General features: G+C 40.7%; 1 protein-coding gene across 1 annotated transcript; it reads left to right on the forward strand.

The window, feature by feature from the left end:
* The first annotated feature begins 5,526 nt into the window (after positions 1-5,526).
* Positions 5,527-9,865, forward strand: LOC140200872 (liver-expressed antimicrobial peptide 2-like). Its single transcript, XM_072264509.1, has 3 exons — positions 5,527-5,592; positions 6,640-6,779; positions 9,829-9,865. The coding sequence occupies exons 1-3, from the start codon at positions 5,527-5,529 to the stop codon at positions 9,863-9,865; spliced, it is 243 nt and encodes an 80-aa protein (XP_072120610.1).
* The last annotated feature ends 3,333 nt before the right edge of the window (positions 9,866-13,198 follow it).

Genomic DNA, 13,198 nt, shown 5'->3' on the forward strand with positions numbered 1-13,198 from the left:
TATTCCATCTTGGCTGATTTATTATCCCTCTCTACACCATTCTCCTGCCTTCTCTCTGTAACCTTTGACATCCTTACTAATCAAGAGCCTATCAAGCCCTGCTTTAAGTATGCCCAGTCTCTTGGCCTCCACTTTCTTTCGTAGAAGCAAATTCCACAGATTCATAACCCTCTAGCTAAAGAAGTTCCTCCATATCTCTGTTCTAAATGGATATTCCTCTATTCTGTGGCAGTGCCCTCTGGTCCTAAACTCCTCCACTATAGAAAACATAGTCTCTACATCCACTCTATCTGGCACTTTCAATATTTGATAGCTTTTAATGGGATCCTCCCCTCATTCTTCTAAACTTCAGTGAGTACAGGCCTAGAAACATCAACCGCTCTTCATACATTAACCGGTTCATTCCTGGAATCACTCTTGTGAACCTCCTCTGGACTCTCTCCAATGCCAGCATATCTTCTTTTAGATAAGGGGCCCAAAACTGCTCACAATGCTCCAAGTGTGGTCTAACCGATGATGTATAAAGCCTCAGCATTATATCCTTTGTTTTATATATAAAGTACTCTTGAAAGTAATGCTAACATTGCATTTGCCTTCCTTACCATGACTCAACCTGCAAGTTAACCTTTGCAGCTCCCAAGTCTTAAGTCCTTTTGCAGCTCTGATTTTTGAATTTTCTCCTCATTGAGAAAATATTCTATGTTTTTATTCCTTCTACGAAAGTGCATGACCATACACTTCCTTACACTATATTCCATTTACCACGTCTTTGTCCATTCTCCCAATCTGTCTTTCTGCAGACTCCCTGCTTCCTCAACAATACTTGCCCCTCCACCTATCTTTGTGTCATTGCAAACTTGGCCACAATGCCATCAATTCTGTCATGCAAATCATTGACATATAACATAAAAAGAAGCAATCGTAACACCGACCTCTGCAGAACACCACTAGTCACTGACAGCCAACTAGAAGAGGCTCCCTTTATTCCCACTCTTTGCCTCCTGCTAGTCAGCCAATCTTCTATCCATGCTATTACCCTTCCTGTAATACCTTGTTAAGCAGCCTCATGTGCAGCACCTTGTCAAAGCTCTCCTGAAAGACCAAGCAAACAAAATCCACTGACTCTCCTTTGTCTATCCTACTTATTTTCTTCAAGGACTATGAATATACCCTCAGGTATATTGGTACAGGAGGTAGTGGGGTGTATGGGGCGTCAGAGAGGGGTAGCACCTCTGGTGGGGGAACATGTTGCGTCCTTTTCAAGGCAGTTAGTCCACCTTTGGTCCCCAGCTGGCACTCAGCTCTCACCTGTGGCTCCCCGTAGCTGTTTGCAATGGCTTCGACAAGCCGGCTAAACCAGGTGAGGGTAGCTGACGGGTCTCAAACCCTTGGTGAGATAGGGAGTTGTCTATCCCAGCATGTGAAGACAGAATCTGGGGGATTGAACTGACGAGACCAATGGAAAGTCCAACGGTCAAGAAGGTGGTCTTTGCAAGCATTGTGGAACGTGTAGAGCAGGACAAGACACAGAAGTTGTCCTGGTCACCCACTGCGCCTCCTCCCACCTCCGGACGTCTCAACTCTTGTCTTGCCACTGGATCCAGATGGGAATTGGGAAGAGAGAGTGAGGCTGACGCTGTGCAACTCTCCCGCACTTAAATCCAAATCAAGTGCTAGTCTCGACACCATCGTCATGGTGTCGAGGTCCTCATCGACGTCAATGATGGACGAACAACAGACAGGAGGTAGCAAGTAAAGTGGCTACTGATTGTATAAGCACTTACAAGCCAACGTAACATTACTGGCCTCAGTTGATCAGGCTGAACTTGATGCTCTTTCGCATGTTGTTGCAAGGGTAAAATGACATTGATGGCAGTTATATACAGGCCTCCCAACAGTGGCTGGGAGGTGGACCACAGGTTACAACAGGAAATAGAAAAGGCAAGTCAAAAGGGCAATGTTATGGTAGTCATAGGAGATTTTAACATGCAGGTCAATTGGGAAAATCTGGTTGGTAATGGATCTCAAGAGAGTGAGTTTGTTGACTGCCTAAGAAATAGCTTTTTAGAGCAGCTTGTCGTTGAGCCTACTAGGGGATCAGCTACACTGGATTGGGTGTTATGTAATGAACCAGAGGTGATTAGGGAGCTTAAGGTAAAAGAACTCTTAAGAACCAGTGATCACAACATGATTGAGTTCAACTTGAAATTTGATAGGGAGAAAGTAAAGTCTGATGTAGCAGTATTTCAGTGGAGTAAGGGAAATTACAGTGGTATGAGAGAGGAGTTGGCCAAAGTAAACTGGAAGGAGCTGCTGGCAGGGATGTCAGCAGAGCAGCAATGGCGTGAGTTTCTGGGGGAAAATGAGAAAGATGCAGGACACATTTATTCCAAATATGAAGAAATACTCAAATGGTAAAATAGTAAAACCATGGCCAACAAGGGAAGTCAAAGCCATCATAAAATTGAAAGAAAGGACATACAACAAAGCAAAAATTAGTGGGAAGACAGAGGATTGGAAAGTTTTTAAAAACCTGTAGACAGAAACTAAAAAAATCATTAGAAGGGAAAAGATGAAATATGAAAGCAAGTTAGCAAATAATATCAAAGCGGACAGGAAAAGTTTTTAAAAGTTATGTTAAAAATAAAAGAGAAATGAGAGTTGGTATCGGACTGCTAGAAAATGAGGCAGGAGAAATAATAACGGGGGACAAGGAGCGGCAGCTGAACTAAATGAGTATTTTGCATCAGTCTTCATTGTATAGGACACCAGCAGTATGCCTGATGTTGTAGTGTGTGAAGGAAGAAAAGTGGGTGCAGTTACTGTTACAAGACAGAAGGTGCTCAAAAAGCTGAATGATATAAAGGTGCATAAGTCACCCGGACCAGATAAACTGCATCTTAGGGTTCTGAAAGAGGTAGCGCAAGAGATCGTGGTGGCATTAGAAGTGATCTTTCAGGAATCATTGAACTCTGGCATGGTGCCAGAGGACTGGAAAATTGCAAATGTTACTCCGCTCTTTAAGAAAGGAGAAAGGCAGCAGAAAGCCTGACCAGTTAGACTGACCTCAGTGTTTGGGGAGATGTTAGAGTCAATTGTTAAGGATAAGGTGATGGAGTATTTGGTAACACAGGGCAAGATAGTACAAAGTCAACATGTTTCCTTCAGGGAAAATCCTGCCTGACAAACCTGTTGGAATTCTTTGAGGAGATTACAAGTAGGATAGATAAAGGGGATGCAGTGGATGTTGTATATTTGGACTTCCAGAAGGGTTTTGACAAGGTGCCACACATGAAGCTGCTTACCAAGTTAAGAGCCCATGGTATTACAGGAAAGTTACTAACGTGGTTAGACATTGGCTGATTGGTAGGAGGCAGCAAGTGAGAATAAAAGGATCCTTTTCCGGTTGGCTACCAGTGACGAGTGGTGTTCCACAGGGGTCGGTTCTTTTCATGCTGTATATAAATGATTTAGATTATGGAATAGATGGCTTTGTTCCCAAGTTTGCAGATGATACGAAGATTGGTGGAGGGGCAGGTAATGTTCAGGAAACAGTTAGGATATAGAAGGACTTAGACAGATGAGAAGAATGGGCAAGAAAGTGGCAAATGAAATACACTGTTGGAAAATGCATGGTCATGCACTTTGGTACTAGAAATAAACGTGTGGACTATTTTCTAAATGGGGAGAAAATCCAGGAATCTGAGATGCAGAGGGACTTGGGAGTTCTTGTGCAGAACACCCTGAAGGTTAACTTGCAGGTCGAGTCAGTGGTGAGGAAGGCAAATGCCATGTTAGCATTCATTTCAAGAGGTCTAGAATACAAGAGCAAGGATGTAATACTGAGATAAGGCAGTCGTGAGGCCTGACCTTGAGTGTTGTGAACAGTTTTGATACTCTCATCTTAGAAAAGGTGTGCTGGCATTGGAGAGGGTCCAGAGGAGGTTCACAAGAATTATTCCAGGAATGAAAGGGTTATCATACGAGGAACGTTTGATGGCTCTGAGTCTGTACTTGCTGGAATTCAGCAGGATGAGGGGGTGATCTCATTGAAATCTTTCGAATGTTGAAAGGCCTAGACAGAGTAGATGTGGAAAGGATGTTTCCCATGGTGGGAGCATCTAGGACAAGAGGGAACAGCCTCAGGGTAGAGAGGTGCCCTTTCAAAACAGAGATGCGGAGAAATTTCTTTAGGCCAAGGGTGGTGAAGTTGTGGAATTTGTTGCCATGTGCAACTGTGGAGGCCAGGTCACTGGGTGTATTTAAGGCAGAGATTGATAGGTTCTTGATTGGCTTGGCCTCAAAGGTTATGGGGAGAAAGCCAGGAACTGGAGTTGAGGAGGTGAGAGAAAAAAGGATCAGCCATGATTGAATGGCAGAGCAGACTCGATGGGCTAGACAGCTTAATTCTGCTCCTGTGTCTTATGGTCTTATGGTTAATGCTACCAAGCCGGCTGGAGACCATTGCTTGTGTACCCTGTTTTCTCTCTTGGTTCAATCATGCTTGCAAACTCTAATGCTTATATGTATATGGTGTTACTCAATGTTCTGTCATCAATATCAACCTTTTTTATTTCCTTTTTGCAAAATTTGCAGGTATTTCCTCCAAAGTCCAAATTGTGAGGCACATGCTTCCTCTTAGTGCTATTATGTTTATTAATTTATAGTCACAAATCTACCCAAAGTTTGTGTTCAAATTGATACTGGCATGCCAAACTCTCTTTGGTCTTAAGGTAATTCAGAATAGGTCCTTGCCTCACTTATATGTCAGGCATTACTTGTGGACTTCTTTTTAAGCTGTCTTCCAAAACTTACTTTGCTTATTAATATCTTATCATCCATCTCTGTGTATTAGTCCGATCTTTGCACTTTGTTCTGTTGATGCTTGTTGCACCTTTTGTTACCGTATCTAAGAACACATTTATGGTACTATTTGCATACGTTTCAAGATAAGACATATTCTCATGATCTTAACTAAATTACCATATAAAGGTATTTGTGCGGCACTAATGTCCTTGTCCTTAAATTAATTTAAACCATTTTTGAGCACCAAATAACACAAAATCAAAATTGAGTTCATTGTCAAACGCACAAGTACATGTATACATGGGTGCAATGAAAAACTTATTTGCAACAGTATCACAGGCATGTAGCATCAGAGACACAACATTCACAAGAAAAACATATATTAAACATGAATTATATCAGAAATGACACAAAATGTCCATTGTGAAACAAAGCTATCATAGTGTATGGGGCAGAGTGGCCGCTGTATTCTTTTGGAAAGATTTGGAATCACAAGGAAATTGCATGGAATTTCTTTCTTACCCCATCCTTCCATGTGCTGTGCACCTGTTAGGTGATGAACTTCAGAGCCGACCTTCGCTTTCTGCCCCAGCATCGTAAAGAGTGCCACGTGAAGTGTTTATGTTCAGGCCCTGTGGCTGCTTATAAAACAAGGAGCAAAGGGCTGCACGGGACATACTCTGCGATCTGTGTGCCACCGTTACAGGATCAACTCCAACTATGGATTCTCGACTTATGAAAATCTTAGCAATTTTTTGCATAACTTCTTTTATTCTGAGCAACCAGGTATGTTTCTGTGGCTTGAAACCATGCAAAAATACTTATTTTCCATTATAGAATAATCACAATCAGATTCATTAATGCTGTCTTATATGAAGTGATATTAGTTTTGTGGCAGCAGTAGAGTGTAAAGTCATTAAAATCACTATACATGACAAAATGGTGCAAAAAGCAGAATAGATAAAATTAATATAGCAGTGGCAGCACATGGGGTTGTTCTTCTGATTTTACATGACAATTTCTTGATCTTCATTCTTAATCAGCCTCACAAAGCAAAACAAAAATGTTTTGTTGCTTATTCTTGCAAATCATAATAGCTCAACAAATAGAGAGGAAGACCAGATGCGAGTTGCCTTACTGGGCTTCAGTTGAGCAGTATCATATGCTGTACTTTTGCAATGTACTGTATGTATTTCAGTGTTATTGCAAGAAGTTCTATTTTAAAATTAGAGTGAACACATTTCAATTGTGCCATTAACATGACAAATCGACATCTGGTGGCAATTTAAATTTTATGGTAAACCCAGTTTATCTGTACCAGATGCATGTGATTATGTAACAAGGCATGAATAGGTAATTAATATTAACATTTTAATGGGAATTGCTAAATCAATGCTGGTCTGTGGAGATGAAATACATAATTATTGTAGACTTTTGATTCATGGGAAATTTGATAGCCCATAATAATTCCACCCGTTGTATATGGCAAATGTTCCTTACAACAATCCAAATCTGCCCTTGACATTATAGTCTCCAGTCAGGTTGCTGATTCATGGTGAATTTCCACAGGGGATCTTGATTTCAGAATTTCAAGTCATTTCTCCTATTTCTCAACCCCTCTCAACAGAGACTTACATTAAGCAAAGAGTATAATCAGGAGATATATACATGAGCAAAAAAGTAATACAGAAGAAAAGAGTTTTAAATTAACTCTCTCTTGGCATTCATTGATTATGGCTTTCTGAGCCATATATTGGGATGCAATATTTTACTAAATTGCTTGATTTCTTTCTGTATCATTTGCAATATTGCCATTGTTTGCTCTTTTCACAGGCTGACTGTGCTGCCATTGGACATATGGAGACTGTGCTCTACAGGGTCCGAAGAATGACTCCACTCTGGAGATGGATCATCCAGAAACCAAGCAGATCCCCATGTAGAAACAATGGTGATTGCATCTCAAAATACTGCAGGTATGTAAGGAAAAATCTTGAGAAAGTGTAATGTAAAAGGAGGAATCACACTTAACTGGTTGAAGATTATCATGACTCGCATTTCATTAAGTAGTCTAGTGAAGAAGGGGAATAAGAATTAATGCTGAGTTTTGAATTATAATGTGAGCTATACCAATGACTCAGTAAATAAAAAATATATTTTTTCTATTAGGTCACTTAATTTCACAGTTCAAGGAGAGACAATTCTCTGCTTGTTCCCAAGTAGAAATAAATTATGCCCAGTCAATATTTACTGATTTATCTTGCCTAATATAAAAAAAATAACAATATGTCTAATGCAAAAGACTTTCCACCTTCAGTATTTGCAAAATACGATTTATCATTTCACTTAAAAATGATAATAAAAAATAAAATCTTCAGGTATTGGATGAATTCCACTTCAGGTCCGCAGTCAAAGAAACTACAGAAGTATAAAACCAAATGTACAACAAGTTGCTAAACATTTACAGACTAAGGGGTGATGAATCATATAAATAATCAAGCAAAAGAAAGCTAAAACTGCAAGTAAAAGCACAATAAAAACAAATATCTGGACGCTAATCTAACACCTCCCAGGTCACAAATTTATCTTTTTTCAGATATGAAATTTAGGATTCAGTGTGTTAATGTTTAGCAGCAGTTTGGTTTACAAGACCTGGAATGGGTGGCTTGACTAATGCAGTAAGATAAGAGAGGTTGTGTTTATCTCTGCTAGGGTTAAGAGTGAGTGAGTGAGAGTGTGTGTGTGTGTGTGTGTGTGTGTGTGTGTGTAGGATTAATTGCACCATTTAAGGTCATGAGGGATTTTGATAGGATACCAACAATTTGTGTTTCTTGCTTCTATTGTTTGCGTGAGTTGTGTTTTCCTTGTCTCCCTTTCTCCGCACATCAGGTATTGGTTTTTATTTTTTTTTAATCGGGTGTTTTCAGGTTTCTTGCTTTGTGGCTGCCTGTAAGCAGACAAATCTCAAGGTTGTATAACTTAACATTCTTTGATAATAAATGTTCTTTGAATCCTTTCAATTTTTTGTGCAGAAATCCAGAAATGGAGCGTACTAGTTAAACATAAGCAGCTCCTCAGTTTTGAAACAGATGAATTTTGTTTTTCCTCTCAGAGGAGCTCTGAGGTTGACTTCCTCAGAGACCAATGAAAACAGAGTATTTCAGTATTTTTATGGTAGAAATAGATAAAATAAGAAAGCAGTATTACTTAAGGCAGACAGGACGGTATTTTTAAGGTTACAGTCACATCTGTTGTAACTCTATTAAATAACACAGTAGGTTTGAAGAACCAAGTGGACAACTCCTTCTTAATTCACATATTTGTATGCTCATTTTTGCTACAGTTTCAAACTTCAACTACATTTCTTTACTGATTCTTATAACAGAAGAAAAAAGACCCTACCTCACCTACCACCCCACCAGCCTCCGGGTCCAACATATTATTCTCCGTAACTTCCGCCACCTCCAACGGGATCCCACCACTAAGCACATCTTTCCCTCCCCCCCTCTCTCTGCATTCCACAGGGATCGCTCCCTACGCAACTCCCTTGTCCATTCGTCCCCCCCATCCCTCCCCACTGATCTCCCTCCTGGCACTTATCCGTGTAAGCGGAACAAGTGCTACACATGCCCTTACACTTCCTCCCTTACCACCATTCAGGGCCCCAAACAGTCCTTCCAGGTGAGGCAACACTTCACCTGTGAGTCGACTGGGGTAATATACTGCGTCCGGTGCTCCCGATGTGGCCTTCTATATATTGGCGAGACCCGACGCAGACTGGGAGATCGTTTTGCTGAACACCTACGCTCTGTCCGCCAGAGAAAGCAGGATCTCCCAGTGGCCACACATTTTAATTCCACATCCCATTCCCATTCTGACACGTCTATCCACGGCCTCCTCTACTGTAAAGATGAAGCCACACTCAGGTTGGAGGAATAACACCTTATATTCCGTCTGGGTAGCCTCCAACCTGATGGCATGAACATCGACTTCTCTAACTTCCGCTAAGGCCCCACCTCCCCCTCGTACCCCATCTGTTACTTATTTTTATACACACATTCTTTCTCTCACTCTCCTTTTTCTCCCTCTGAATATACCCCTTGCCCATCCTCTGGGTCCCCCCCCCTTGTCTTTCTTCCCGGACCTCCTGTCCCATGATCCTCTCGTATCCACTTTTGCCTATCACCTGTCCAGCTCTTGGCTCCATCCCTCCCCCTCCTGTCTTCTCCTATCATTTTGGATCTCCCCCATCCCCTCCAACTTTCAAATCCCTTACTCACTCTTCCTTCAGTTAGTCCTGACGAAGGGTCTCGGCCTGAAACGTCGACTGTACCTCTTCCTAGAGATGCTGCCTGGCCTGCTGCGTTCACCAGCAACTTTGATGGGTGTTGCAGCAAATTTAGAGCCACTTTCCCAAAATATTTTAATGATACAAATTGCAGACCACTGTGAATATTGTAAATCTTAAGTAAAAACCAAAAATGTACGATATAACCAGGCATTACCTGGGAAGGAGAACTTAACACTTCACATTAATAACACTTGAAGATAATTTTCAATCTTTTCAATCAGTGCGATTTAAAATTTCTTGTTAAAATATTTTCCCCTTCCCATTTCAGTCACCACTCGTAAATTAATCAGAACAGACCATTAAACTGAGTTGAACGAGGAGCAGACCACACAGTCCCTCATGCATGTTCTGTCTTGAATGTCATCATGGCTTTTCTGATTTTCTGCAAGTCCTGTTTCCCCACAAACTTTTATTTCCGAATGCTTAGAAATTTATGCGAGCCTTAAACATTGCCAAGGACACTGTTGCCACGACTCTCCATGGCCAGGAGTTCCAAAGGACTCAAAGTTTCTGGGAGAATAATGTCAGGGAAGCTTGATAACACTGATAAGATGAGCATTCATTCTCTTAAAAGCATCTTAAATGTTTAGCAACTTTTGGATTGTGGTGTTGTTCTAGTTTAGCCAAGACAGTGAGGCCTGTGTTCTAATACAAGCAATATTTTGTTTTTGCAGGAATGGCCGCTGTTCCTTGATTGCTCATCAAGATTGACTATCATTGAAAGATTTTGTAAAGGATCATCGACTAACCATGTAATAACCTATGTACAGTATATGTGTAAATAAATGCTGTCTAATATACTGTAAATAACTGTTCAAAGCTCTGTAAATAATTGTTTAAACACAACCATAACTGAATTTCACCGTTTGTAGATTCATATTTAATTATGCTTAATGAACTGTATAATAAATTGTTTTCATTTATATTAAAATATAGAATTTGTAGCAGAGATCATTTTGATCATCAAAAAAAGGTTTAATGCTGAAATTGACATTTTACCTTCTCCAGAGGTGGAGTGCTGCCCCCCAGCTATTACAATGGTTAAAACCACATCGTGCCCCTTAAAACAAAAGATATCCAATTGCTAGAGCCTCTGTTCACATTATGAACAGGTGAATGGTTAGCCAGTGGAGATTATTGCTCCTCTCGTGAAAAACTCCCTGTTCAACATATGAACCTTCTATCAGCATGCAACACTGAAGGGAAATAGTTTGATCCAGCTTTTAGTAAGTTTTTTAAAAAATTAATTGAGTTTTGCATTTTGAAAGCATCATGTTTTTATAAGTTCCTCATTGACAACATATGTTGTCCATTTTAACAAATGATATAATAAAATAAATGAGGCTTAGGTGACCAGTGCTCTGGAGACTGTCAAGGTGATTGTGCCTCAGGTTTGAGGAGAGTCAGCTAAAAATGAAATGTTGCTGTAGAAAAGCAGCATACATCATCAAAGATCCTCATCATGCTGGCCATGCTCTTTCCTCACTGCTGTCATCAGGTAGAAGATACAGGTGCCTCAGGACTCAGCACCAGGTTCAAGGCTCTTGAGCAAAAGGGGATAATTACACTCATTCTATTTCTGATGGTCCCAGAACCGATGGTCTCACTGTCAGGACTCTTCAGCTTATTTCATACTTGTTTTATACTGCTATTTATTTATATTTGCATCTGCACAGTTTGTTGTTCATTGATTCTGTTTACAGTTACTGTTCTAAAGATTTGTTAAGTATGCCCACAGTAAAGAAAAATCTGTGGTGTATGTGGTGACATGTACAAGTTAAACTCTGACAATAAATTTTATTTTGTACTTTAAGAGGAAATAATTGCTCCACAAATTTAGGCATTTGAGGAATATTTAAAGTAAATTTTATCAAAGGCATGTTTTCCTTTTCAGTTTTGGTATAAACTGTTCATCAATGGCATAGGTGAGGATAAGAATATAGTTTCACTTGCTCCTGCATCATTTCCTTTGCTACATGATAAAATGTCTTATCTTCCCATTTCTGACCTCACTAGCATGCAGCACCAATAGCAATCCTGAAATCACAATCCAGGAGGTCCTGTCCTTTAACTTAGCAACCAACTCTGAGCGCATTTTGCAGAAACTTGTCCTATATCATTGGTACTGTTGTGGACTACAGTCTCTGGCTGCACACCCACCCTTTAAAAAAGCTATAGATTCAATCCAAGACATCTAACCCTGGCACCTGGGAGAATTATTCTTGTCCACTGTATCTCCTGTCCATCCTCCCTAACTACAGAAAACACCATCACTACTGCTTGCCTCTTCTCCTCCCTTCCCTTCTGAGCCACAAAACAAAACTCAGTGCTAGAGATCTGACGGCAGTGGTCTTCCTATTAGGTATCTCCCCCTCCCAACAGCATCCAAAATGATATACTTGTTATTGAGGTGTATGGCCACAGTGGTACCCTGCATCGACAGCCTATTTTCTTTGCCTCTCCTGATGGGTCACCTATGTTCCGTAATTTAGGAATAATTGCCACCCTGTGTCAATCAACTTGTCTCTCAAATGATCTGTTGGTCATCCAGCTCCCCAACATAGTCTGTAAGGAGCTGCAACTACATGCACGTTTCACAAGTGTCATTTTCAGGAAAACTGGAAGTCTCCTTGACTTCCAACATCCTGCAAGAGGACCACAGCACTGCCCCGGGTTTCATTCCCACAGGTCTACCTGTGCAATACTAGAAACTTACCAGAAACTCCTCTTTGCCTCTGCCTCTTCAGCTCCCCACTTTAACCCTGTTCACTCACACTATGGCTGCTTTGCTCAAACCCAACTTCTTTTTATTAGCCTTAACAATTGTCAGATTACTCTATCAACTTACAATGAAGGTGTGCCTTTTAGGCTTCTGCTATATGAAACCAACTCAGATGATTTTGGCCATCTTAGGGCAAGTGTGTTTAAAGACCAAAACCTTAACAAACCTACCCCCCCCCCCCAACACAGACACAAAAACACATGGTATAAGGTGCAGCAGCAGTGTTACCTGTCTTTCCGTATATTTTTAAGATATGTATTACCTACACCACCTACCTTGAGGTATTGGTGAGATATCAATTACTCTACAAAATCCTCCAAATCCATTGGCAGAAGCAGCACATCAATGTCTGTGCCTTCTCCCAAGTCAACATCCTAAGAGTGCCAAATTGCACTTAGTTGATGACAGGAGCCACACCAGTTGTATGCTGTACACTAGTCTCCCCGAAATGACACTATTCTAAACTGTCAGGTTAATGGATAAGGTGGGGCGAGAAAGTGGTTCATGGATGTGCTTCAGTCCACAAGTGTAATATTCCACCAGCTGGTGAGAATCATTTGCTATTGACTACTCGAATGGAAGGGCAGCATGATGATGGCACAGGCTAGTTCATTAAAACCACAGAAAGCCAAAGTAAATGGAGAAAGTAGCACACCATCTTCTAAGTCTCCCACCTGAACACTTTCTGTTAGAGCGTACAAAAGAATACACTTCAGGTGTAGGCATGGGTGGAGAAAAGACAGATAGAGCTAAATTTGAGTATGTGTGAGGTATTATACTTGGGGAAAGTATACAGTTAATGGCAGGAAACTTAACAGTAATGATATATAAAGGGATCTCAGGCTTAAATAGCTCACTGAAATTGACCAGAACTAAGACAGAAGGTGGCAAGGATCTGCCACGTTACAACTGTATAGAACTTTGGTTGGATTGCACTTTGGAGTATTATGCACAATTTTGTGTCACCCCATTGTACACAGCATGAATGTGGAGGCTTTGGAAAAGGTGCAGAGGCTGACCAGGATGTTACCTGGATTAGAGATTGGACAAACTTGGGTTGTTCCTCTGGAGCATTGGAGGCTGAAGGTATCTGAAGACATGATAGAAGTTTATAAGATTATGTGTGGCACATATCAAGGACACAGTAAGAATAGTTTTTCTAATTGGAAATTAGGGCATGCATTTTAGAAAAAAAAGGTACGTTTTCTGTTTTACAGTGGTTAAGTGCCTGGAAGAGGCTGTTAAATATAGGAATATGTAGG

Source organism: Mobula birostris, chromosome 7, assembly GCF_030028105.1.
Source record: "Mobula birostris isolate sMobBir1 chromosome 7, sMobBir1.hap1, whole genome shotgun sequence".
NCBI lineage: Eukaryota > Metazoa > Chordata > Chondrichthyes > Myliobatiformes > Myliobatidae > Mobula > Mobula birostris.

Bases quoted from the DNA above. Each gene is read 5' to 3' on its own strand.
- LOC140200872 (XM_072264509.1), top strand. From the start codon at position 5,527: ATGGATTCTCGACTTATGAAAATCTTAGCAATTTTTTGCATAACTTCT. The intron at 5,593-6,639 runs GTATGTTTCTGT...CTCTTTTCACAG, and splicing joins CTTTTATTCTGAGCAACCAG to GCTGACTGTGCTGCCATTGG. The intron at 6,780-9,828 runs GTATGTAAGGAA...TTGTTTTTGCAG, and splicing joins TGCATCTCAAAATACTGCAG to GAATGGCCGCTGTTCCTTGA.